The 27426-nt window shown below is 36.9% G+C and overlaps 3 protein-coding genes and 1 long non-coding RNA gene across 8 annotated transcripts; 3 read left to right on the forward strand and 1 right to left on the reverse strand.

The window, feature by feature from the left end:
• The first annotated feature begins 203 nt into the window (after positions 1 to 203).
• Positions 204 to 1746, forward strand: LOC133300298 (squamosa promoter-binding-like protein 1). 4 transcript variants are annotated; one of them, XM_061499820.1, is made up of 5 exons: positions 204 to 481; positions 798 to 920; positions 1078 to 1188; positions 1261 to 1327; positions 1400 to 1746. In XM_061499820.1, the coding sequence occupies exons 1-5, from the start codon at positions 479 to 481 to the stop codon at positions 1402 to 1404; spliced, it is 309 nt and encodes a 102-aa protein (XP_061355804.1). In that variant the 5' UTR covers positions 204 to 478; the 3' UTR covers positions 1405 to 1746. The 4 variants fall into 4 exon arrangements, with proteins under 4 accessions (XP_061355804.1, XP_061355802.1, XP_061355801.1 ...); XM_061499818.1 differs by lacking the exon at positions 1261 to 1327 and having other exon boundaries at positions 798 to 992; XM_061499817.1 differs by lacking the exon at positions 1261 to 1327.
• A 346-nt stretch (positions 1747 to 2092) lies between these two features.
• On the reverse strand, positions 2093 to 4364 carry LOC133300286 (uncharacterized). Its single transcript, XR_009750051.1, has 3 exons — positions 3807 to 4364; positions 2964 to 3072; positions 2093 to 2360 (listed from the first exon to the last, which is right to left on the reverse strand). It is a non-coding gene; the product is annotated as an uncharacterized LOC133300286 (long non-coding RNA).
• A 101-nt stretch (positions 4365 to 4465) lies between these two features.
• Positions 4466 to 20109, forward strand: LOC133300285 (diacylglycerol O-acyltransferase 2D-like). 2 transcript variants are annotated; one of them, XM_061499804.1, is made up of 9 exons: positions 4466 to 4828; positions 4929 to 5003; positions 5172 to 5257; positions 6435 to 6541; positions 6628 to 6783; positions 14013 to 14099; positions 18598 to 18695; positions 19445 to 19532; positions 19647 to 20109. In XM_061499804.1, the coding sequence occupies exons 1-9, from the start codon at positions 4599 to 4601 to the stop codon at positions 19746 to 19748; spliced, it is 1029 nt and encodes a 342-aa protein (XP_061355788.1). In that variant the 5' UTR covers positions 4466 to 4598; the 3' UTR covers positions 19749 to 20109. The 2 variants fall into 2 exon arrangements, with proteins under 2 accessions (XP_061355788.1, XP_061355789.1); XM_061499805.1 differs by lacking the exon at positions 14013 to 14099.
• A 3953-nt stretch (positions 20110 to 24062) lies between these two features.
• Positions 24063 to 26797, forward strand: LOC133300292 (uncharacterized; the record flags this gene model as incomplete). Its single annotated transcript, XM_061499812.1, has 3 exons — positions 24063 to 24900; positions 25290 to 25451; positions 26436 to 26797. Coding segments are annotated over exons 1-3 (1362 nt in total), but the record flags the coding sequence as incomplete, so codon positions are not given.
• Between the last annotated feature and the right edge of the window lie 629 nt (positions 26798 to 27426).

Genomic DNA, 27426 nt, shown 5'->3' on the forward strand with positions numbered 1-27426 from the left:
CGTTACTATACGTAAAGCGGCTTCTGAAATGATTTTACCATATATATTTTGGGATAGGATATTGTGACACCCAAGTGATGTTATACCCATGTAACACCCAGTCAATCTCACCGTTAAATTAGGTTTTTGATCTAACGATCTAGATTTAATTCTTATATACACCCTCACTTCCCCTTCTCTCTCCGCTTTCTCTCTGATCATACTCTCTCTTTTCCCTTCTCTCTCATCAAACTCTCTCTCTTCCCTTTCTCTCTGATCCACCGTTGCCGCGCCTCCCCCTCTGATCCACCGCCGCCACTGCCGCCCATAGCCGCCGTTGTCGCGCCGCCCGACTCCACCTCCGTCATCCCGCGCCGCCCACTCCACCGCCTTGCCGCTGCCGTTCCAAACTTGTGGAGCGAATCAGAGATTTCCAGATCCGATCTCAACCCAAGTGTTTTCCTCTCACTCTCTTCTCTCCCAAACCCCATATCATTACATGGTAAAAATCAAAACCCCCTTTTTTCCCATTTCAGTTCATTATATTTTGAACATCTGACCCACACTGCCAAATTTCTCTTGTAAAAGTTGCTGTAAATATTTAGGGGTTATCAATACTGTGAAATATGAATAGCATTTTGTTGTGATCACTTGAAGAAATTGTTTTTGTTTCACTTGCAAATTTTCATTGAAGATGATATATAAATCATCTTGCTTGTAAGGTTAAACTTCTTCCATGGCCACCACTTTCTATTCTCTAACAATATTTCTAATAGCAAAAATGAACTGATTATCTTACAATTACATACATAAATTAGGTGTGGAAAATGATCCAGAAAAAGATGGAATGTGTTGAAGTAATAGTCTTGAAGGAACCAATTCATCATTTATGGGCACATGGTGAAACAATTTTTGCAATTACTGAAAGCCAGGGAATAAAGGTGATGCTTCAATGATTTGTGACATGTAGCACTGAAACTTTAAAACAAAGTCACACACATATGTACCACCAGGTCTTCTCTATTATCTAGCTATACTGAAGTTAACCACAGTTTTGATTAGTTCAATAGAATTATTTATATTTTTTACCATTTGCAGCTAATTAAAGAATCAAGAGTGATAGGAGATATTATCAAAGGTAAGGAAGCAAAGTGCATGGCAGTGGCTCAGGGAAAGTTATACATTGGCTGCACAGATTCAAGCATACAGGTTAGTATTTTGTTGCTTGACATGCATTCTGGTACCAATAAAATACAAGCATGACATGATGCTTTATTTTAGGAGTATTCCACACCATACAACTGGGAAATAGAAATCAAAGCACGTACAAGGAGTTGGAGGAAGCAAAGTAAGCCCATCAATTCAGTTGTAGCATTATGTAGCTGATCTTTATATTTTGTGTTTTTCTTAAATATGTCAGATTGAGGACCAGGGTTTGAGCAGCAGCTTTTTTCCTTTCATAGTTGTGGAGGAGGATGTTTGCTCTGAAATCTGTGTACTTGAGCCTTTACTGGAATTAAGTGATACTGATCAAGACATTGAAGGAAATGGAAAAATTAAAGCCAAAAATCAAGCCATGGAGTTCTCTGTGGACCATGATTGGTGTGCAGTAGTTAAAATACTACTGAACCTCCTGCTTGATGAAACTTTTTGTTGTATAAGGGAAAGGAATTGTTGTATGTTTTTGTATTTTATGATTGTTGTTTATAAGAAGCTATTGTATTTTTTGAGGCACATTTTTGTCCTGTTTATCTAATTCGGTTGAAAAGGATGCTGATATAAAAATTTATATCGTACACATTGTTTCAATGTATTGAAAATCGCGTCTTTTTCTCCTTCTTGCAATATTTTTATAATTATTTCCTTTCATATTTTTATTCTTTTAGTTTCCATATAAAAACTGCAAGTACACATGCCATCTACACCTAATAAAGAAACCGTAGGATACTAGGAGCAGGGATACGATCATTCGATTTCAAGGTTTTTCTCAGGCTTCCTTCCATAGTGAGTGAATGGTGACTTTGACAGTGAATTGACATTATTAAAAAGAAACATGGCCACTAATATAAAAAACTCAATACAAGAATAAACCAAATTACAAAAAATATTGTTCAACGATACAATATGTCTTATAGCAACTAAAAGAAATAATAAATTAAATGATAATCATGTAGCAAATGTCATGTAACCCAAAATAAAAAAAAAACAACAACTAAAGTCAATGTAAATTTTTCTCTCTACATATACGCTTATTATGTCCTCGTTTCTTGCAATTTCCACAAATATTAGCATTCTTTGATGCTTCTTCAATCCCACCAGGCATGTCATTCCTAATTTCATCATTTAAGTCATTGTAGTCCGAATGGTCATCCATAATATACCTAAAAATTTAAAACCAAGAAATCATGTGTTCAGTGTAAGCAAGGTAAACCAGCTTTTGCAAAAATTAGAAGGAAAATTGCTATCCTACAAGATGTTTGCCCGTGATACAAAAGCTTCAAGAAATGAGTAAGTTCTTAATACTTGAATTTATATCTCTACTCAATAGAAATAGCACATACCAAATTCAGCTATGGCTTTTGTAGATAAGAGCTACTGACTATACAACTTGAGTCAGTGACAATGCTCATAAACAATAAAATTTAAAAACTTGACGGTACTGCATTTTGTCATTGTGAGAACTCTTTCCCTTATTGCATTGTAAGTAATGGCTTTTGGCAAATGATGCCTATGAAAAGAAGAATGAGCCAAGAAACAGGTATCATAAATAAATAGAAGTTAGAATCAACCTCTCAGCCACTGACTATTCCAACTATTATTCTTTATAATGTTGACCATAACTCATAATGATCACAACCACACGGTTCAACATTCCATGCCACTACTACTCTTCCATATTTTTAATGAAGGCATTGTACCCATGTTCTTTAGGCAGCGGAAATTAAAGTTTATAAAGTAAGAAAACCAAAAATAATATGCAGCACCTGCCCATGCAGTTTCAGCAAAGACACCGGCTGTTCTCAGCAAGGCTGAAGTGCACCTTGAAAATTTTCACAGAAAGGTCAGACTTACTTTACCAGATGCACAAAGTTTCTGTCAAAGAGAAGCAAAAATTGGTATAATTAGAAGGCAATGCAGAAACTGGAGGAAAAAATCAATTTCAGAAAAAATCGTTTCTTTCTAATTGCTTTTTCTTATAACAGAATATTTTAAGAAACCAATTCTCAAAACAGAAAAATTTCACTGCAATGTCAAATTTCACTAAAATAATAAGGCTTTGATGTGAGGTGCTACTCACATCCATCCACGGTAACTGGGTTTTCTATCTAGATCATTGTCTCTCTAGTTTCTACAGGCTTCATAATCTCCAATTGTGAACTATTTTGCATGTGAGAATTGAAGAACTTTCCTAATAAAGGTATAGTCTATAGAGAAGATCATGCAATAATTTCAAGCTTTGGTATTTTCTGAGCTGGGTCCTCCCGCAATTGCATAAGCCATTTAAAAGTTGTCAACAAATTTATTCATAAAAAAGAAGAAAGAAAAAGCTGAGTCATAAAGCCAATTTGAATCTTCGTTGCACAACATTATAGAGGGTTCAATACAAATATCAAGCTACTGTTTACGCATATACGCTTTGTCTTTCTTCCTAAAAGGCATTTAGTACTATATATCAAATTTACACAAACTAAAATCAGGAATTTCAAAGGTGAATCTGACAATACTTCACGTGAGCAAATGAAACTTTAACCTGACCTCATCACCTATATTGATGGTTATGACCAATCAAAATGAAATTTCAAAAGAAAATAAAATTGTCAATGTACCTTTCCAGTTTTGGTACCCTGAGATAATCACATTCCTGTAAAGACAAAATAGTTTTAATACACACACGTGACCATCAAATTTGGGAGAGAAAATTCAGCTGTACGTGACCATCTCTGATTCGCTCCACAAGTTTGGAACGGCAGCTGCAAGGCGGTGGAGTCGGGCGGCGCGGGATCAGAGGGGGAGGCGCGGCGGCGGCGACGGATCAGAGAGAAAGGGAATAGAGAAAGGAAGAGAGAGAGTTTGATGAGAGAGAAGGGAAAAGAGAGAGTATGATCAGAGAGAAAGGAGAGAGAGAGAAGCGGAAGTGAAGGTGTATATAAGGATTAAATCTGGATCGTTAGATTAAAAACCTAATTTAACGGTGAGATTGACTGGATGTCACATGGGTGTAACATCACTTGGATGTCACAATATCCTATCCCATATATTTTAAGAAAAAAGTGTCAATTTAAAAGATATAAAGTTTGTGTCATTTTTATCTTAAAGAAATAAATAGATCAAATAAGAGAGTGGATAAAAAAAATAAAAATATGAGTCTCAACTTTTTGTGAAAGTGAAATAACACAAATTGTGTGGTTCAAAACTACAAACATTTTTTTCCATATTTTATATAAACAAAAAAAGACAAAGCATGTGACATTAACAAAGAAGAAGATGGAAACTCCGAGAACGAACCCACTTGACAGTTTTACCCCTGACACTTCCTTCAATTTACATGACGCTACTTTGTTCTTTCGTACTTAACCTTTTCAACTTACCGTTTGGACCCAATCATCGGCAATCAAAGCATGGAGCGCGGGAATATGGAGGCGGCGCCGGAGGAATACCGGCGGAGTTCCGGCGAACCGGGGGCGGAGGAGGCGAAAGTGTTCAGGGGGAATGAAGTATTCGGCGAGTCGCCATCATCCAACTTTTTGAAGACGATTTTGGCGTTGGCGTTGTGGCTGGGAACTATTCATTTAAACGCAGCGTTGATGCTCTTCGCAGTTCTCTTCCTTCCTCTCTCCAAAGCACTCTTGTTCGTTTTTCTCTCTTGCTTTGCTTTTCTTTTATTTTCTTTATAAAAAAAAGTAGTATCTATTGATGATATTTTAAATGGGTTTTGTGGTGTATGTCAGGGTTTTTGGTTTGCTTTTTGTGTTGACGGTGATTCCTGTTGGTGAAAAGAGCAAATTTGGTCGAAAATTGTCCAGGTGCTATTTTTTTTTTGTAATTCCTTCTTTTTACAATAACGCACACTTTGAGTATTCAAAAAAAAAAAAAAAAAAACGCACACTTTGAGTGTCTTTTTATTTTTTCTTGTCTGAATAAAAAGAATATATCTTTTTTTTTAAGAAGAAAAAGAATTGGGTATTTTTCAGGTACATATGCAGACACGCTTGCGGTTACTTTCCCATCACGCTTCACGTAGAAGATATAAAGGCCTTCCTTCCAAATCGTGCTTATGGTTTGTACTTTGTACCGACCTATTAATTCAATCTTCACTTTTGATTTTTTTTTTATTTTTTATTTTTTAAAAAATTGCGTTCATTTGCACTCCTTTGCCATTGGCCAAAGACAAAAAAAAAAAAAATTTCTTGAAATAGCAAATATATTTTTTAAAAAAGTTATTTTTTATTTTTTTTATTTTGAAGTTTGCTGTGGCTTCTTTGGTTTAGGAAGAAAGGGTTCATAGGATAAGAGACTTGAGATCATCGTTCCTCGTGTTCCATAATGGGGGCTTGGTGACAGTCGTGAAAAGTATAACTTTCCTAAAAGTTTTGTAAGGGACCATAGAATATTGGGTGGCACTATTGACACTCTAAATTGCTAACTAACTGTATCCAATTTATTTATTTTTTAAAATTGCTGACTAACTGTTTTATGTTTTAATTTCTTGAATTGTCATAAATTAAATGTGTATAGACACACATGAATATGATTGCTTAAGGTTTGACTTCAATAATTTATTTTTAATTATTTGTAATTTAAGAGATTACAATTGAAAGTACTTAGTTTGATGTGTGGATAGGCAATGATAGTGCCAGTTGCCCCGCTCAAACAAAATGATTTATAAATTAATTGATTTTTTAAAGTGTTACTTTTCCAAATGAATTTTAATAGGATTCATTTATGAATGAAACCAGTTCTTTCATTTGAAAGATTCAACATTGTGTAAATATGACTAATTGTCCTGGATGAAATGATTTCTTGTTTATCCTTGAGCAGAGCTAGATAAGAAACATGTTTACGAATTTTAAGCCATCATATTTTTTGGTTCAACTCAATTTCTAAAAGTTTCTGTATGGAATCTCTAGTTAGCACAATTAACTAGATTTTTTTAAGGGATTACTGTTTGTCTTTTTAAAAGACATAGAATTGTGTTATTTTAATCAAAACTATTGTGTTTTATTGTGAGAGAAACAAAAATCATAGGAGGAGAAAGTGAGATTTTTTTTTTTAATTCAAATATTAAATAAAATATACTAGTTTTAAGTAAAATGACGGCCCTTTAAAAGGACAAACTTTTTTTTCCTTTTTTTAATTAAAAATCCCATTGGTTAATCATGGTGATGATTCCTGTTTTTTTTGTCTTTTCTTTTTAGTAGCTCATTGATATTAACAACATTATGCCCTGCATGCAGTTTTTGGTTATGAACCACATTCAGTTTTGCCAATTGGTGTTGTTGCACTAGCTGACAACACAGGTTTTATGCCGCTTCCAAAAATAAAAGTTCTTGCTAGCAGTGCGGTGAGGCTTTTACTTGAGACTCTGTTTTATAATGAAGGCCATTAAAGATATTATTTTAAATTTTTCTCGTCACATTTGATGAATAGATATTTTATGCACCATTTTTGAGACACATATGGACATGGCTGGGTCTGACACCAGCCACAAAGAAGAACTTTATCTCCCTGTTGGATGCGGGCTACAGTTGCATCCTAATACCTGGTGGAGTGCAAGAAACCTTTTTAATGGAGCACAGTTCTGAGGTACATTGTTTTATACTCTCCTTTTTACACGCAATTTATATTTTTATTCTTTCATTGATAACTGAAAATGTTCATTGTCCTTTAGATATTGGATTATGACTGTGCCAAAGTTTAGTCATATGTTGGTTTAGGCATTTTCCCTTGCTGTGCAAGCAAGCACTTGGCCTCAATTACCCTGTCAGTGACATATGTTTGAATGATTAGGAATGTTAGATAGTCATTGACTCATTAAACTTTGATTTTTTCCCCCATATCAAATTTATATTTAGATTAGAGTGGGGAGTGTGATGGTACCAGGAAAAAAAAGAAAAAAAAAAAACTGTGTTATGGACCATAATATTGGGTCCATATCTTAACAACCTAACAAATGAATAAGCAGCACATCATGATTGATAAGATACCAAAATCTAATCCCAACAATAAGATAAGACCCCACAACAACCTTATAACAGACTAAGTGAAGGCTCAACCAGGTAATTCATTATAAATAAAAGTGAGGTACACATTTTTTGCTTGTCTTTACTTCTGCCATATACCCATGTCTTGGCTATGCCCGTTACTATTTAGTGCACAATGATCCATACACCCTTGAGGTATCTCTTTCATAGATATTCGCGAGCGTACAGATCTCATATTAAGTCATCACCTATCCGGTGAACATTCCCGGTCCACCCGTGCATAACACTTTGTATTACGAATGATTAGGGAATCAACCCTTAGACAGCACCAAATTCCTTGAAACACAAGTACAATCACTACTGCTAAGGAATTGAAAACAATACATAATCACTAAGAATAATCCACTTATTTACGAATCACACATGCCAATTCAATCTATTAATTGGACAAATTGTTAATTGACAGAAAAAATAAAATAAAGATCAGCAAATGGACACACCAATACTTGTTAATTCTGAAGAAGAAAGACAAAATTACAGTTAACCAACTACTCCCTCTATAAGGAAAAGACCCTTCTCAAGAGTTCCCATTTACCTCCTTAATGGAACTACTTCTTTGATGCCTCCATCCATCCACTCTCTTCCCTATAACTAACTCATCATCACCATTTCCTCCCTTCACCATTCAGAGCATGCCACGTGTATTCTTTTGCAATAAACTCTCCTCCATTCCCTTTCTTCTCATTATGTACTTATGTACTTGAGGCATTATGTACTTAAGGCAGAAATCGGGGATACTTTGGCTAATGTTACAAGTTCAAGGAAGAAAACAGTTATGCATCCAGTCCTAAGTTCCTGTCATATACTTCAGCTCACACAAGTCTAATCATGCTTCCACCTGGAGTCTCAAGTTAAGTGTCTACAGAATGTTCCACATCTAATTACTCAAGGTAACTTAAGTACATTCCAAAGTTCTCATGTCATACCTATATAGACATTAACCCTTTTCTCAAAAGTACATGTTACATCTTCTCCAATACAGAAACTACTCAAGAACAGTATATTGATGTGGACCAACCAGTACAATGTTCAGTAAGACAGTTACAATAACAAAGACAATATATTGCTATGGGAAATTACAATGACAACAATGGAAGAGACAATTAACATTAATAAAAAAGAGAAAATAACAATGATAGTTCTAGAGCAATTGGAGAGGCTCTAGTCTCTCCCTAATCACCTAAGAGGTGCCCAAAAGTCCCAAGTCCAAAGATGCCTCTCCTCACTTCCCGGCTGCTTTTTAACCATCTCATCCTTTCTCCTTGCCACCTCATCCCTTCTAACAGAATTAGAGCCTTCCAACAACCTTACCTTTAGAATATTTCCTTTACTAATTGAGTCATCCTTCTTAAATAATTCCCTTCCCTGTGGCAATTCTTAGGATAAACCATTAGGTGGGGTCCTATCACATTATGTACTTAAGGCAGAAATTGGGGATACTTTGGCTAATGTTACAAGTTGAAGGAAGAAAAGAGTTATGCATCCAGTCGTAAGTTCCTGTCATATACTTCAGCTCACACAAGTCTAATCATGCTTCAACCTGGAGTCTCAAGTTAAGTGTCTACAGAATGTTCCACATCTAATTACTCAAGGTAACTTAAGTACATTCCAAAGTTCTCATGTCACACATCAACCCTTTTCTCCAGAGTACATGTTACATCTTCTCCAAAATACATAATTGTTAGAGGGAATACAATTTAAAACCATTAACGTAGTCTTACATAATAGCTTAAGTTATTGGGTTATATTAGTTTTTTACATGGTATCAGAGCCATCATGATCAAGTGCTCACGAGTTCGATCTTCACTAACCCCATTCTACTAATAAATAATGTGGAGTTTCTTAGCATAGGTAGACGGAGCCTGTGCATTGTCCACCTTTCAAGCCCAATGGGCTCTTATGTGAGGGGACGTGTTAGAGGAAATATATTATAAAACCATTAATGTAGCTTCACCTAATAGATTAAGCTTTTGGATGAAATGGTTCTTTACAATAATTTTAAACCGATTTAGTTAACTAAACAAACGTGAACCTCAGCTTTACATATGACATGATTTCTTTACAAGACAAAATACACAAATAGGATTCTTCAAAAGTCATTCAATTACATAGCTTCCAAAACCGAAACCAAACATCCACAAAAGCACATTTCACTCCAACAGGGCAGATTTCAATCTCATCATGGGTCATTTTTTTGCTTTGTTCCTTTCCTCCTTGGGTTTTGCAATTGCTGCCCACAAAGGGTAAGAAAAATGGTTATCGATGAGCTATGAAACCAGGAAATTCCTTCCACCATAGGAGCTCCAAGACCTGCAATACTGTTAATACAAGGCAGCATATACATTCGATCTTTAGTTCTCATATGTCATACAAACTATAGCACACAATTGTCCTTGGTTCCATGAAATTCATCCCAACATAAGGTGGGAGGGGTTCCCTAAGAGACCTCCTTGTCTTCATAGGTGAAATCAACATAGAAAGCTAACTTCCTACGAGACTCCTTTTTCTGCTTGCAAACCTGGGCAGGTTCGATCCATGCTCATAGTCCATAATTTCTCACACCATTGTAATTAATATCAGCCATAAAAACATCTACCAACTACAATTATTTCTTGTTGGGATAAATTTTAAATGTCCGTTTTTAGCAGTTTTGGTTTTTTAGTTTCTTGTGTCAGTTAGAATATTAATGTGTCAGTTATGTCAGTTATAAAGTAATGAGGGTGTTATGTGTGGATTTATGTTTGTCAGTTTTATAGCTTATAAATAGCCTTTGATAGTTTGTATGAAATGTAGAGCAAGAAAGCAAGAATAGAAAAGAAAAGTTTTTTTGTAGATACACAAGTATAGTTGTCTCTTGCATCTGTGTGGATATCCAAATTCTAACAAATTGGTATCAGAGCTATGGAGAAAAAGAGCGAGTTGGAGGTGCCACTCTTCCATGGAGATAAGGATGAAGCATTAGATTGGCTTCTCTGTTTGAAGGAACATTTTTGGAAAGAAAAAATCTGGACGGAGGACAAATGTCAGGTAGCCATGAGAAGACTCAGAGGAAGCGCAATCAAATGGTTCCGTACATGGAACTGCCGCGACTTTAAAAATATGTGGAAGGATTTTCTAATGGCCTTCATAACAAAATACTTGCCTGGACATTTTGATCTGATTAATGAAGAAGATGAAATCTTCAATGATGATGATGAAGATGAGGAAAATCTTGCGGATGAAGAAGAGACCGAGATGGTGGAATCCGAGGTTGCCAACGGCAACGCATCCGCGGAGGAGATTGACGTGTCAGAACGCGTAAGAGACGACTCGGAGAAGAAGACGATGGAGATGACTGCGGTCGAAGGAGCCGAGATAGAAGAGGAGGAGAACAAGGGAGCCGAGATAGAAGAGGAGGAGAACGAAGGAGCCGAGATCGAAGCAGAGAAAGACGGGAACGACGAGTCCATTGTCAAGGTAGAAGACTTCGTGGAACTTGAGTGTCTGGAGACAGAGTCGAAAATCGGAAAGGAGATTGAGAAGTCGAGGTGCTTGATGGAGACCGGCATGGAGGAGACCGCGAATCCGAGTTCCGTGTTGATAACCGGGTTGGGTGAGATCCCGGCTAAATCACCGAGTTCATGTTTTGGAGAAGAGCTCGACCCCGGCGTGATGAGGTTGATGTCGGAGACCGGCATAGGCGCGGTTCGGGTTGGAAGTCAGAAGTTGGAGACTGCATTGAATTCATGGTGGAAGTGGAAGATGTCGACACCACCAAAAAGAGACCACTCCCTGGAGGACGGTGGTCTGAGATTCCATTGATGAGGCGCGTGGAAGCTGTTCTCGATGAAGAAGAACCCGGCGATGAAGAAACTGAGAGCGAAAAAATGGAAGGTGCATTTGAAGAAAAGGATGTGGTCTTGAAGAGAAAAAGAGGTTTTGTTGACAATACCAATGATGCAGAAATTGGGATTGGACGAGGAAATAAAATTGTGAAAGCAACTGATGAAGTGGCGAATGAAACTGAGAAGAATTTGGGTGACGAGAAACTTGCAGGTGAAGAAGATGCAGCGAATGGAAACAAGGAAAGTCCTGCTAATGAAACTGAAATATCAAATTAAAGAAGCCACCAGATAAAATAAAATATGTTCAGAAAAATAATTGCTGGGGAGATATTTTTTTGAGTTAATTAAGTTGGAAGGTGTTAGATGTTTTTTGTCGGTGATCAAGATTGAAGAAAACAGGCGCGATCAGAAAGTTGAAGAAAAGTAGAAGCAACGCGAAGAAAGAAAGAAGAATTCAAAATTTATGGGGGAGTTTTGTTGGGATAAATTTTAAATGTCCGTTTTTAGCAGTTTTGGTTTTTTAGTTTCTTGTGTCAGTTAGAATATTAATGAGTCAGTTATGTCAGTTATAAAGTAATGAGGGTGTTATGTGTGGAGTTATGTTTGTCAGTTTTATAACTTATAAATAGCCTTTGATAGTTTGTATGAAATGTAGATCAAGAGATCAAGAGATCAGTAGATCAAAGAGAAAAAGAGCAAGAAAGCAAGAATAGAAAAGAAAAGTTTTTTTGTAGATACACAAGTATAGTTGTCTCTTGCATCTGTGTGGATATCCAAATTCTAACATTTCTTAACATTTATATCCATAATAGCCACCTAAACCACGTGAGGTCAGAATGCAAGCAACTATTATGGAATAGCAAGGCAACTAATTAGCATGCGATTGTCAAGGAACAACCAAGGCGAAGGACAGTCAAGACTCACATGCTTACCTTACTCCTATAGGCTTCTTTTGCTAAATATAAGGTTACAAAAAGCTTTCTACTTGAGGTTACTGCGGCACCACCCCAAGAGGAAGGAGTGCAGGCCTGTGAGGACCTCCTTCAAGGGAGGACAGCCTCGGTTCAACAGGAGTAGACCCACAACCTTCTGCATTGGAATTTCATACCCATAATTAGATAAGATTATAGGTGTAATCAAAAGTAATTGAAGTTTGCACCCCATGCAAAAGAGGTAAGGCTTGGATTCTGGACATACATTAAATAGGAACAGTCTACCCCCACCATTTCTGGCTCCTGACTTTTATTGCTTGACATATAAGGAGGAAGAAATGAGACTCTTCTCTTTGTTACTCGCCTAAAGTCTTTGTAACATTACAGGGCAGTAGTTTCCCCCCTTTGTTTTCCTTGGGTTCCACGCCTTTAACGTACAGAATCACCCTTGAAGAAGGGATGGTGTGAATTCCTATGGAGTAGAATGAAAATATTTAAGGAAAACTACGGGATTTTTCCTTGAGACACATGGGCTGAAGTAAGCTTCAGTTATGGAATTTGATAGGAGAAAGTTGTGTGAACTAGAGACTTCTTCTCAATGTAATTGAAAAAATTAATCGAGGGAGAGTAGAAGAATGGTCTGAAAATTAGGTGGAAGTAGTAGAGGATTATGTGCAGCCAAGCCTATTCTAACTGTCTACTCCCTATACATGCATGCGTATGATTACCATTGCATGGTCGGGGAAAAAGGCATGGTGATTTGTTATGGTTACTCACCTACCGGATCATATCTTTGGAAAAAGTTCTGATAATTCAATTCCACCCCATAAGTTTAAGAATTTTGAAATCCCAAACCAATAGTCGTAATTTGATATACGTTTGGTTGTTGTAAAGATTGTTGCAGACTCTTTGAGAGGTCTGCTTCCTCTATATCCAAAGGCCCCAATAGCTCACTTAAGGACCAGACGCTATTGTTCAGGATCCTGCCCTCCCTTATAGTTTTCCCCTTGCTTTTCCACACCCCTTGCCACATAGGCAAAGGTGTGAAAGCCCAAATCCCTTTCCTGCCTCTTTGTCACATTGTACTTGTTGCTTGGGTATTCGCCTTTCTGTTTCTCTTTACATACAGTTATGGGATGCCTAACATAAGCTGATGAAAGAAAGCAGTTAGATTCTTCATTCTACCTTTCCTCTATCTAGTTTGATTCCTTTCATATGGCATACTATCTTGCAGTGTGGTATGGTCGAACTGACTGCCTTCAGAGAGTTCATTAGTCTATGTCTAATGTGACGGTACAACCAAAGAGGGGGAGTGTATCAAAGCTTTTCACCACTCGAAGGGGAGTAGAACAAGGAACACAATGATACTAAGGTTCAGATTGTGGCAAAGAAGTTCTAGAATTTGTGTGTACAGCAAAAAGGTTGAGAGTTTAAGTGGCTTTGGATTTTGAAAAGGAAAGGTGATTGATAGGTTTGAATTTGAAGGACTAGACTTGAAGTTAAAGAAATACGATGACCGACATCAAAATACTAGTTAGAATAATTGAGCAGGAATGTCCTTAGAGTATTGGTTTAAAAGGAGATAATCACACGGGAAGACTGGTTGTAATAATTGACAGGCAATTACATGAGGCGAATGGTACGGGACATGAGATATGAGAAATGAGACTACTGGGTGCTATTAGTGGCAGTAAGTGCAAAGGAAGAATGGAAATTCATATCTGCTTGCAACTTGTCTACAACAATTATATAGTTTAAAAATGTAAAATGAAGAAATCTTTCATTTCTTATGTCTCGTGCGAACCTAAAGAGTGACAGTGCCATTATAATCCTGTTTGTTTGAATTATGACATTGTTTTTGAAGTAATTTCTTATACCTGTTCCTGGTGTTTTGTGAAGAGAGGCAGAAGAGGGTTCTAGATAAAATGGGTCTTACAATAGAAACCTCATTCTTTTCATTATATGATTTATATTTATATATAGGTTAACAATATTAAGAACTATTTATTCTTTAGGTTGCCTTTCTCAAGGCAAGGAGAGGATTTGTCCGCATAGCTATGGAGAAGGGCCATCCCCTGGTTCCAGTTTTCTGCTTTGGACAGGTTTTCATTTTTTTTAGATCTCTTTTATTCCATATAGGCATCTTGCTGTATTTGCTTCGTTTTTTTTTTTTTTTTTTTTTAAGCTTCACAAAACTCTTAAACTAATAGTTAAATGTAAAAGAATACGTTGTGTATTGATCTGTGTCAGGGAGTTACAATATATAGAGACCCTAATGGGCTTAAGTGTAAGGCCCAAACCTAATCCTAATACAGTCAGAATACAGTCAGACTATTTACGGATAAGACAGAATCCAATCATATCTAATCATATCATATCTAATATTCTAACACTCCCCCTCAAGCTGGTGCGTATATATTATGAGCACCAAGCTTGTTACAAATGTATTCAACCCGAGGACCTCTAAGAGCTTTAGTGAAAACATCCGCTAGTTGATCAGAGGAGTTGACGAAAGCAGTCTTGATTTCTCCTGACTGAATCTTTTCTCGAATGAAGTGACAATCAATCTCTATATGTTTGGTCCTCTCATGAAAGACAGGATTAGAGGATATATGTAGCGCAGCTTGATTATCACAGATGAGTGTCATGGGTTGTTTCTGTTCACAAAGATGAAGCTCCTGAATCAACTGCTTTAACCAGACTAACTCACAGGTAGCATTTGCCATTGCACGACACTCAGCTTCTGCACTAGATCGAGCAACAACAGGTTGTTTCTTGCTCTTCCACGAAATTAAGTTTCCTCCAAAGAAGACACAATAGCCAGAAGTAGAGCGTCTGTCCGAGGGTGATCCTGCCCAATCAGCATCTGAATAACCACAAATTTCTGTATTTCCCTGATCTGAATACAACAAATCTTTTCCTGGTGCTCCTTTGATGTATCGGAGGATCCTCACAACAGCATCCCAATGTGAATCACAAGGGGAATCAAGAAACTGACTAGCCGTACTAACAGCGAAAGAAATATCTGGCCTAGTCACAGTAAGATAGTTGAGCTTCCCAATTAGCCTCCGATAGCGTCCAGGATCAGATAACGGCTCCCCCTGTTCGGGTAATAACTTGACATTAGGATCCATAGGTGTATCAACTGGTTTACTCCCCAACATACCAGTTTCTTCTAGGATATCCAAGGCATATTTCCTTTGACAGATAGAAATGCCCTGTCTGGATTGCGCCACCTCAATTCCCAAGAAGTAACGCAGCTTCCCAAGGTCCTTTGTTTGAAATGTACTAAACAAATGCTGTTTTAACTGACGAATTCCGTCTTGATCACTTTCGGTGAGAATGATGTCGTCAACATAGACTAACAAATAGATACACTTATCAGGAGATGTAATCCTATAAAACACAGAATGGTCAACTTTACTGCGGATTAAGCCAAACGCCTGAACAGCAGAACTGAAGCGACTGAACCATGCTCGAGGAGACTGCTTGAGACCATATAAGGATTTCCGAAGACGACACACCTTTCCAGACTCCCCCTGAGCAACAAAACCAGGTGGTTGCTCCATGTAAACTTCTTCTTGTAAATCACCATGAAGAAAGGCATTTTTGATGTCAAGTTGAAGGAGTGGCCAGTGACGAACAGCAGCAAGGGCAAGAAAGAGGCGAACTGACGCCATCTTAGCGACCGGAGAAAATGTATCGCTATAATCAAGGCCAAAGATTTGAGTAAAACCCTTGGCAACTAAACGTGCCTTGAGACGATCAATTAGGCCAATAGGTCCAACTTTCACAGTAAAAACCCAGCGACAACCAACTATAGACTTCTCTGGAGGAGCAGAAACAAGGTCCCAAGTGCCATTGGAATGAAGTGCAGTCATCTCATCAAGCATTGCTTGGCGCCACCCTGGATGGGAAAGTGCTTCACCTGTGGTCTTAGGAATAGAAATAGAAGAAAGACTAGAAACAAAGGTGAAATGAGGTGAAGAAAGACGGTCATAATTCAAAAAGGTATAAAGAGGATAAGGGTTACGAGTAGTACGTGTACCTTTTCTTTGAGCAATGGGAAGAGTCTCTGATGAAGGATCCGGAGGGGAAGAAGCAACAGCAGTGGGCGATGAGTCAGCAAGAGTCGAGTCGACAGAAGGCACAGTTTTGCGACGCTGATAGGTGAGAAGTGGACGGTCCTTAGGTATAGAAGCAATAGGTTGCTCATCTGGAATAGAAGCACCTGCAGCTGGCAAAGACAAGTCAAGAAAAGGGACAGGAAGTACATGATCAACCTGTGACATCTGAGATGGGATAGAATTAAAGGGTTGTTGATCAAGAAAAGTGACATCAGCGGAAACTAAGTAACGCTTAAGGTCGGGAGAATAACAACGATAACCCTTTTGAAGACGAGAATAACCAAGAAAGATACACTGAAAGGCTTTGGATGTTAACTTATCCTTACCAGGAGTGAGATCATGAACAAAACAAGTACAACCAAAGACATGTGGAGTTAGAGGATAAAGAGGAACATCTGGAAGCAATAGATTATGAGGAATGTCATTGTGGAGCACAGATGAAGGCATGCGATTGATGAGAAAACAAGAGATGAGTACAGCATCTGCCCAGAAGTGAAGAGGAACCTGCATATGAATAAGAAGGGTACGGGCAGTTTCAATGAGATGTCTGTTTTTACGTTCAGCCACCTCATTTTGTTGTGGAGTGTGAGGACAAGTAGTTTGATGTAAAGTACCTTGTGTGGCCAAGAAATTAGAAAAATCAATAGAAACATATTCCTTAGCATTATCAGTACGTAGAATACGAATAGAAACACCAAATTGAGTATGGATCTCAGTAGAAAACTTTTTATAAATGGAAAATAACTCAGAACGATTTTTCATTAAATAGGTCCAAGTGCAACGGGAAAAATCATCAATAAAGGTAACGAAATACCGAAAACCTAAGACAGACAAGGTACGACTTGGACCCCAGATATCTGAATGAACAAGAGAGAAAGGGGCATCAGCTCGTTTATTGACTCGACTGGCAAAAGAGAAGCGTGTATGCTTCCCTTGTTGACATGACACACAATCTAAAGACTGAAGACCGGACAAAAGAGGAACCATTTTCTGCAACTTTGAAAGACTTGGATGACCAAGGCGACTGTGGATAAGTTGTGGAGATTCTGTGAGAGAGCATGCTACTGAAGGACGAGGCACATCCAGATAATAAAGCCCCCGTGACTCACGACCCACTCCAATCATTTTCCCCGTACCCGGATCCTGTACAGAAACATAATGGTTAGAGAAAGTAATGGTGCAAGTGAGGGAGTGGATCAACTTACTAATAGAAATTAAGTTATAAGGGATGCCAGGAATGTAATAGACAGATGTCAGGGCCAAGGTAGAGGTCGGACGAGCTTTTCCAATCCCACGAACTGGGGCTTTGGTTCCATCCGCAAGGGTAAAAGACAGTAAATGATCAGAATAAGTAAGAGATGTATAGAGTTCCTTATTACCACAGAGATGATCGGTAGCACCGGAGTCAAATATCCAAGTGCCAAGTGATGTAGAATGAGAAACACAAGCAACGGGATTACCAATATAAGGCTGAGACTGAGGAGAAGCCTTCCTGAGAGGGGTTTGGAGTGCAGCACAGTCCGAACCTGAACCAAATGATGCATTGTCTGACTGAGCTATATTTGCAACAATAGAAGGAGAGTTAACCTCCGAGAGATCAGGAGATGCTGCTGCCATTTAAAGATAAAATATAAAAGCCGTAAACGAAGGCAAATGATATCCAATCAAGAAGAACCATGCGTCTAAGGTCAGACCCACAGAGAAACAATCACAGATCCAGAAAGGGGAGGAGAAGGCGAGCTTCTCTGTCCAAGACCGGCCGGAAAAAGCCGCCGGAATAGTGCTCACGCGCCGGCAGAAGGTGGCGCGTGAAGCCCACGCGCAGTGAAGACAGGTGGCGCGTGACGGCGCGTGGGAGATGCGTTGCTGACCGGACCACCACAGACCTGGTCGCCGGGAAGAGAGGGTCTTGATCGCGTGAAGTTTGGTCGGAAAAGTCACCGGAAAAAGTCTCCGGTTGCCTGAACAGTGATTCCGACGGCGGGCGGTGGTTCCGGTGGCCGTCGGAGGTGCTGACGCGTTTGGAAAAATCACTCAGAGGCTGTTTACAGCCCTAGAAGGCTTGCCGGAAGGACGCACGGCAAGAAAGAGGACTCCTAAGCAGTGGGCTTAGGTTTTTAAAGCAAAAAAAAAAAGGTTTCTGAGCGGAAGCGAGGGTTCCTAGAACGAAAGAGCTCTGATACCAAGTTAAATGTAAAAGAATACGTTGTGTATTGATCTGTGTCAGGGAGTTACAATATATAGAGACCCTAATGGGCTTAAGTGTAAGGCCCAAACCTAATCCTAATACAGTCAGAATACAGTCAGACTATTTACGGATAAGACAGAATCCAATCATATCTAATCATATCATATCTAATATTCTAACACTAATAAATACCTGGGTATCTAATGTTGCTAGTTTATGCTTTTCATTTTCTTTGTTCATTCAAATTAACTATCATTCCCCTTTTGGGTGCAAACTTGCTAATAGTCAGGTGTCTATAAGTGGTGGAAACCAGGCGGGAAGTTAATTCTGAATTTTTCGAGGGCGATCAAGTTCACACCAATATATTTTTGGGGAATTTTCGGGTGCGTGCATCTTTTATATGTTAACTTGCCTCCTACCTTTGATCTCCTTTACCTCCTGTTTTCACTGGACTAAGGTTTTTCCATGATGAATGTAGCTAACTAATATTTTATTTGAAATTGAGGCTGTTCAATGGATTAAATTTTGAAGCGATGAAACAATAGAATAAGCCATTCTTAAAATGTCAAACCAACTCCAGAGTCAAAATGATATATATATATATATAGACCTCTTTTCCCTTTATAACCACTTTATGGTTGTTGGATCAACATCAAATCAACGTCACAAATTGACATTAAGTGAGAGCTGTTAATTTAATTTTATTCCAATAACCATAAAAGTGGTTGTAAGAAATTGTAAGGGAAAAAATATTGCAAGTATCTCTCTCTCTCTCTCTATATATATATATATATATATATATATATATATATATATATATATGTCAAGAAGGGATTGCTACATAATATGGAAGGCCAATTTTGTTTGGTTCATCTTAATATTTGCGGCTAAATGTGATTGGAGAAGGTGGATTCAATTGACCTTTTACAATCAACTTTTAGCAACTAGTAACTCACCAGCATTTTGTATAGAAAATTTCATGTAATATAGAAGAATTTGATACAGAATTGAATAATTGATGTGAGGACAGTAATCAATTGTTTGGTGCACAAGTACGAAGCTTAAACTAGTTAACACATAAGTTGCTATTCTCTGGAACTATTTTTTAACACGAATAGTCTCTTCTCTTTAGATCTCCGTTACCATTTAAAAATCCAATGCATGTGGTGGTGGGTAGACCAATTGAGCTCGAGAAAAATCCAAAGCCAACGACTGACGAGGTATATACTATTATACAACCTTTATATTGAATATCATTACTAGCTATGGGGCTCGGGAGGTATTTACAAAATTGAGCTAAAGTTTTTATCTCTTATTACTTAACTTTGTTTTAGGTTGCTAGAGTACATAATCAGTTTGTTGAAGCACTTCAAGATCTTTTTGAGCGGCACAAAGCTCGAGCTGGATATCCAAACCTTGAGTTGAGAATTGTTTGACAAGGCCGTAACTTCGAGCCATATTTTCATGGTGTAATTATAAGTATCTCCTCTTAGATTAGTGTATGTTTGGGAGTTTGGAAGATAATGAAGTGGTTTGGAAATGGCATTGAAGAGTAAAAAAGAAAATGTCATCATCATATTGTATGTAATAAGTGGCGGGAAATTACAATGGTAATTATTAATTAATAAAGTAGAATATATTTATGGGCCATGAGCCCTTAAACCTAGGGGTGGTAATCAGGGGTTTTTACCCACCTCGTGGAGTCTTAAATTTACATGTCTAAAATTGATTATTGGGATTATGTTTGGATTTGTATAAAAGCTCGTTTAATAAAATGGTTTCAAGCTCTAATTTAAAAGTTCGACTTTAGAATCTCTCAGATTGGTTTAATGTATTAATTTTTATTTTTATTTTATATTTTTTATACGGGGAAGGATTTGTTTATAAATTTTTTTTTTTTACAAATTTTTGCAAATTACACTATGTATTCCCGGGAGAACATAGTGTAATCTAGTGTTCTCCCGAGAAAACATAGTGTAGTTTGTAAGAGTTTGTAAACAAAAAGTTTGTAAATATAACCTTCCTCTTTTTATACTACTCATGATAGTTCTTTCTTTCCTCAATCTATTTAAACCAATTTTATTGATTAAACAGATTTTTTAAATGATTTTGTTTTATATTATGTTGTTTGGATATAAATTGAATTTATGAATCTTTGTGAAATTATAAGTGTTATTGATCATATATTATGTTTGGGTAAATTTTTGTAGTCTTTTTTTTTTTGTAATAGGTTAAATAAGGCTTTTATTTTTTATACAAGTCATGCCATAGACCGATTATTTAACAGGATAGGCCAAATTGATATATTTAAACACAAATTTAGCTTTTTAAGATCAAAGTCCGGCTCGACAGCTCAGTTCGTTAACACTCTTAAACCAATAAATATAAAAAGTAGAATAGATTTCAAACTCCAATATTGTCCTTTCAATATTATTTTTTAATTTTTAAACAAATTATTTCCAATTTTAACCTTAACAACTCTAATCTTTTTGTATCAACCTTACACACTTTTTTTGTTCTTTTTTCTTTCTTTCTCTCTCTTTAGTTGTTCCAAAGAATAGATACGAGGCTCTTAAGAATTTTAATCAGTCTTGTACTAAAATCCCGAACTTTATTAGGGCCAACTTTTTATGTTTTTCCATAATCTCAAGTAGAAGGGCAAACAAAATGTTCATCGATTTGGGGAAGGTTTATTTTTGTACACGCTTGTCTCAAATTGTATACAACTCATCCAATTCCCAAAAGTCCTCACAATTGCCTTTTGCTTTGCCTTTCATGCCTTTTTGTATGAGATATGAAATCCAAGAATGGATGCAATCTTTTCCTAGATTAGACCAATTTTAATAGTTGGCTCTTCTCGTATCATTTCTGCGTTTTGACAAACAAGAATGTATTAGCGATACAATGTGATTATTGTATAAATACAGAGGCTAGTTGACTTACCGATGATCAATGAACAAATGAAATTTGAGTCAAGCTGTTTGTGATCTTGTGAAAGTGATTGACTAACACATGTGTGGGTGTTGTTCTATATGCCTATAAACCATTTAGTACCGCCTTTTTTTGACATATGCCCTCATCCTCCATGGACAACCGTCATTGTGATTTTTACAAACCATTATCAGCCTTTTCGTATCACTTTTTTCTACGACAATTATGTGATGATTTGCCATACAGTATTGTTTTATTGCCATTTATACATCCTGCTTGCTCTCAAACACATGGTCCTTATAGAGCTCTTGATCCATCTGCCAATTTCGTATTTATGCCCCTTGCATTTCATCACACTCCTGATCTGGGTGTGCCCAATTTATATTCGTGTAATGGCTTATTTGCGACCAAAACGTTACAGTATCCTCCCTTGTATAATCCCAACGTATATCATTACTAATACCATTTTAAATAAAATAAAAACCACTGTAGATAAACTAACCTGCCACTGGTGGTGGGTCATGTGTTCCGACAATGCCCGGTGATGGACTATAAGGAAAGAAGCAAATCAAGCATAAAGAGTTGGCTAAGTTAGTGTTTTGGTATTGAAGTACTGGGGAAACAAATTATATTCTTGGTATAAAACTCTTATTAGACCAGAAGAATAACTTTTGTCTTTGTGATTGAGTCACATTACCTCAAGTAGGAAACATGTTTTAGTTAAAAGAGGGACTAAAAGTTCCATAGTCTTTGAACTAAAAGCTACATGTAAATCCTATTTGGAAGGAAAAATGGCTAAGCAATCTTACAAGGTCAAAGGGATTTGCGCAAATATTCAACTAGAATTGGTACATACTAATGTATGTGGACCAATTAGTGTTCAAGCCAGAAGAGGTGGTGAGTACTTCATTATATGAATGGTTACTCTGGATTTGGACAGATGAACCTAGTGCGCTATAAGTCTAAAGCTTTTGGAAGTTTCCAAGAGGTTTAAGTCTAAGGCAGAATAGCATGTAGGTGTTCAAAAGTGTTGGCTATCTGTCTGGTAAGTTCAAGTCTTACCTGATTTAAGAGGGGGTAGTTGTATAACTGTCTACTCTAAGAACGCGTTAGTTGGATAAAGTTGCAGTACGTAGAAATCAAATATTTCTGACTTGGTGAAGTCCATGTTCAATTATTCATCCGTACCAATAATGTTCTAGGGAGATGCCTAAGAGAAGGAGATGTACCTTCTTAACTTGGTTTCGTCAAATTTTGTTGTAAAGACACCTAAAGAATTTTGGAAAGGGTGCAAGCCCAGATAAAACCATATTCGGATTTAGGGTGCTACGGCACACGTCTTACAATAGCAGTGAAATAAGATGGAATCTTGTACGAAATAGTGCATATCTTTTGGCTACCCTAAGAGAATCAGGGATGATTTCTTATTTAATCTTAAGGACAAGATAATCTAAGTGAGCACTGACGTTATTTTCTTAAAGGAGGACTAGATGAGAAATCATAAGCTCTTAATTAAGGTTATTCTTGATGAGTTTTATCCTAGATCAAGAATTTTCAGAATCTCTAGAAGCTTCATCCAATGTTCCCTTGATTGTTTAAGAGGGGAAATATATATCTCTAGGTGAACCATAGTTCTTCAACTTGTGTTATTTGTACTTTGAGAGTACTTAGCCATTGTTAAACACCTTTCTTTGATTTCTTGAGTAGTTAAGGGAGTGAACCCTATACACTTGAAAGGTCACCAAATTCATAAGAAAATTTGGAGTGAAAAATTGTAAGGCATCAAGAGCCCGAAGTCTTGAAAGATTGTAGTGGTTTGTCAAGCACCCTCAAGCTTGATAGTTAGTGAAAAGAATCGATCGAGCGGCTTAAGTCTGGACGTAGGTCACGGTGGTGGTGACCGAACCAGGATACATCTAGTTTGCAATTTGTCTAACCTTAATCTCTTTATTTAAGTATTAAAATTGCATTTTAGATTGTCTTTATATATTCGCTTGCTTACTTTGTTGATCACTACACTTGCTCTTACACTTAGATTTTTTCTTATTAAATCACTTTATTGAAGAAATAGTCTTTAAAATATCAAAGGAGGTACTTTGCGAAAAGATTTTGTAAAACTCAATTCACCCTCCCCCCTCTTGAGTATTGAAGCCACTTGTCCAACAAGTGGTATCAGAGCTTGAACTCTTGTGTAAAGAGCTTAACCGCTTCAAGAGAAGGGATGGCTTCTTTGAACCATGATATGCCCCTTGAGGGATCGTCTAGTACTAGACCTCCATTTTTCAATGGCGTCGATTATTCTTATTGGAAGAGTCAGATGAAAATATTTCTTCAATCTAATGATTTAAGAGTATGGAATGTAGTTGAAAAAGGGTACACACCACCTACTATAAAAATGCGAAAGATGAAGATGTTCCTAAAGATATAGATAATTACACCGAAGATGAAATTAAGAAAGGAAATTGGAATGCTAGAGCTCAAAACTTGATCACAAATGTCTTAGGTGGTGATGAATACTTTCGTGTTTCAAATTGTAAGAATGCTAAGGAAATGTGGGATATTCTTCAAATAACCCATGAAGGAACTAGTGATGTTAAATTTACAAAATTAAATGCACTCACTAGAGAATTTGAAATGTTTGAGATTCATGAAAATGAAAGTATTCAAAGTATGCAAAAGAGATTCACACACCTTGTCACTCATCTAAATGCTTTAGATAAATCTTTTACTAACCTTGAGTTAATTGCTAAGGTGATTAGAAGTGTGCACAATGGCAACCCAAGTTGACGGCTATAACGGAATCAAAAGATTTGAAAACCATGGATCTTGCAACCTTGTTCGGCAAACTTCAAGAGTATGAAATGGAGCTAACTAGAATAACCTTGAAGGAACAAGCCATCAAGAAAAGCAAGGGAATTGCCTTGAAAGCCTCAACACCAAGCAAAGAGAAAGATGAAGAAAAAGAAGATGGAGATTCCGAAAATGATCTTGATGAAGATGAAATGAGTCTCTTCATAAAAAAGTATGGAAAATTTTTTAAGAAATTTTTTTCAAAGAAATCCGCATTTCCTCTTAGAAGAAGATCTAAAGATGAAGGATCCTCACAACTCACTATCACTTGCTATGAATGTGGAAAAATCGGTCACTACAAATCAGATTTTCCAAATATTCAAAAGAAAGACAAATATGAAAAGAAGCAAGGCAAGGATAGAAAGAACTTCAAGAAGGCTTATCTTGCTTGGGATGACGAATCTAGTTCTTCCGATGATGGATCCAAGGAAGGAGCTAACCTATGCTTCATGCAAGATGGGAGACCACCGGAGAAATCAAGCAAAGGGACTCAACATATATGTCTAATGGCAAATGAGGACAAAAATGAATCCGAAACTGAGGTAAACTCATCTTGCTCTACTATTTCCCCTTCATATAATGAGTTGTCTGACATGTTTGAAGAAATGCACAATGAAACACTAAAACATGTTAAAACTCTTAGAGCATCAAGAAAAACTATTAGTTCTTTGGAAAAACAAATTGTGTCGTTAGAAAAGGAAGTGAAAGAAGATTTGAAAGACGAAAATGAAACTTTCAAATTACTTGATGCTAGCACTAGTTGTATCAAATGCCTATCTTCAAATGATCATGCATCTTCATCATCATGTACATCATGTAAAGATCTAAACAATGAAATTGATGATTTAAATGAAATTCTAAGCAAATTCACAAGTGGAAGAGATAACTTAAATGTGTTGCTTGGCAAACAAAGATGCATGTTCAACAAATCCGGTTTAGGCTTTAACACTAGCACACAAGAAAAATCATATAAAAACTTCTTCATTTCTCCATCCTACATGACACAGATAGCTTATTCATTAAATGTTTTCATTGTGGTGGAAAAGGTCATAGTGCATCCACATGTAAAGTTAGAAAGAATGGTATTATTAGGCAAAAGAAAGTGTGGGTTCCTAAGGGAACTAAGCCCAAGACTAACACACAAGGACCCAACATGGTGTGGGTACCAAAGATTAAATCTTGACTTTGTGATGTAGGTTTTTTGAAGGCTAAAAGCTCCAAGTGGTACTTGGATAGTGGTTGCTCAAGTCACATGACGGGAGATATTGCTAAATTCCAATCATTCACAAAGAAAGAACATGGACATGTTTCTTATGGAGACAACAATAAAGGAAAGATACTCAGTATTGGAAAAGTTGGTAATTCCTCCTCCGTCTCTATAGAAAATGTTTTACTTGTTGAGGGCCTTAGACATAACTTGCTTAGCATTAGTCAATTATGTGATAAAAATTATAGAGTTGTTTTTTACTCAACCTCTTGTAAAATGGAAGGTCTAATTGATGGGCAAGTTAAGTTTCTTGGTCATAGAGTGGATAACATTTATATGATAGACTTAGATGGTATTGCCTTCAAATGACGATAAATGTTTGATTAGTAAGGAATATGACTCTTGGTTATGGCAGAGAAGAATAGCACACATTGGCATGGGTCAATTAAGCAAATTGATTTCCTTAGACCTAGTAATTGGGTTACCAAAGCTCAAATTTGAAAAAGATAAAGTTTGTGATGCTTGTCAAATGGGAAAACAAGTAAAGACTTCTTTTAAATCAAAAAATATTGTTTATACCACAAAGCCTTTACAACTTTTGCATATGGATCTTTTTGGACCAACTAGAACCATGAGCTTTGGTGGCAATTACTATGCATTGGTCACTGTGGATGTTATTCTCGCTATACTTGGACTTTATTTCCCACATATTAAAGCGATGCTTTTAAATCATTCAAGAGACTAGCCAAGTTTATTCAAAATGAATAATCTTCAAATATTATTTCAATTAAAACTGATCATGGTGGAGAATTTGAAAATCAAGATTTTGAAACCTTTTGTGAAGAGAATGGCATTGAGTATAATTTTTCCGCTCATAGGACTCCACAACAAAATGGAGTTATAGAAAGGAAAAATCGTCTATTGGAAGAACTTGCCAGAACCATGTTAAATGAAAATGATCTTCCAAAATATTTTTGGGCGGAAGCCATTGGCACCGCATGTTATGTTATGAACCGTGCTTTAATTAGACCTATTTTGAAGAAAACTCCCTATGAACTTTACAAAGGAAGAAAACCTAATATTTCATATTTTCATGTCTTTGGTTGCAAATGTTTTGTTTTAAACAATGGAAAAGAAAACCTTGGCAAATTTGACTCCAAAGCCGATGAAGGCATATTTCTAGGCTATTCACTCACAAGTAGAGCTTATAGAGTCTATAATAAAAGAACAATGGTCATTGAAGAGTCTATTCATGTTGTATTTAATGAGACTAACAATATCTTGCCTAGAAAGGAACCTTGTGATGATGATCTTATAGAAAGAATGGACAACATAAACTTGGATGGCAAAGAGAACGATGAAAGACAAAAAGAAGATGAAGCAAACAATGAAGAAACACCAAGTCAACAAATCAATGACGGGAACAATCTACCACAAGATTGGAGAGTAGCTAGAGGACACCTCATTGATGTGGTAATTGGTGATATATCCAAAGGGGTAACTATAACACCTCACATTTCTAAATCGTATGTTAATATATTAAATGAGGATTAAAGGGAAGGATTAGTGAAAATCATGGAAATTAGGTTAAAATACAAAGAAAGGATAAAACGGTAATTAGCCAAACACACAACCCTAGGAAGGTAAAATTGAGTAGGAGGTCTCAAATGATAAAAATAATCTTGGAAATGGATTCAAAACGAAAAATTGGGTGGCTAGCCAAGTTTCAGAAATTCAATGAATAGTGTTTTTATCGAGTAAAAATACTGCGGTACAGTTGCACCGTAAAATGTGTCGATTGAGTTTTGAGCTCTAGGTTTTGAATACAAGTTATAAATGGTATATAGGACTAGAAAATATGATTTCTGATGAAAATTGACGGAAATTAGTGAGTTTGGGGAAGCGTGGCTACGACGCGCGTAACAGCTGAAAACTGCATTTTCTCCGAACGACCGGAAAACTCTGGATTCATCTGATCAAGGGTAATTAAAGGACAATGGTTAATGTTAAAAATTAGAGTTTCTAAATAGGTTATGAAATTATGGACGTTTAGTGGAATCGGAGGGAAATTCGAATTAGTTTGAAATCGTGTGAGGTGGCGGTGGGACCCACCTCACTTAAATCAC

This window comes from Gastrolobium bilobum, unplaced genomic scaffold (assembly GCF_033153095.1).
Source record: "Gastrolobium bilobum isolate Gb01-03AN ecotype WA unplaced genomic scaffold, APGP_CSIRO_Gbil_v1 utg40131, whole genome shotgun sequence".
In the NCBI taxonomy this organism is placed as follows: domain Eukaryota; kingdom Viridiplantae; phylum Streptophyta; class Magnoliopsida; order Fabales; family Fabaceae; genus Gastrolobium; species Gastrolobium bilobum.

Coding starts and splice junctions, on each gene's coding strand:
- LOC133300298 (XM_061499817.1), top strand. Junction 921..1,077: donor CTGAAAGCCAGGGAATAAAG/GTGATGCTTCAA, acceptor TACCATTTGCAG/CTAATTAAAGAATCAAGAGT. Junction 1,189..1,399: donor GCACAGATTCAAGCATACAG/GTTAGTATTTTG, acceptor TAAATATGTCAG/ATTGAGGACCAGGGTTTGAG.
- LOC133300285 (XM_061499804.1), top strand. CDS start 4,599: ATGGAGCGCGGGAATATGGAGGCGGCGCCGGAGGAATACCGGCGGAGT. Junction 4,829..4,928: donor CCTCTCTCCAAAGCACTCTT/GTTCGTTTTTCT, acceptor GGTGTATGTCAG/GGTTTTTGGTTTGCTTTTTG. Junction 6,784..14,012: donor TAATGGAGCACAGTTCTGAG/GTACATTGTTTT, acceptor TTTATTCTTTAG/GTTGCCTTTCTCAAGGCAAG.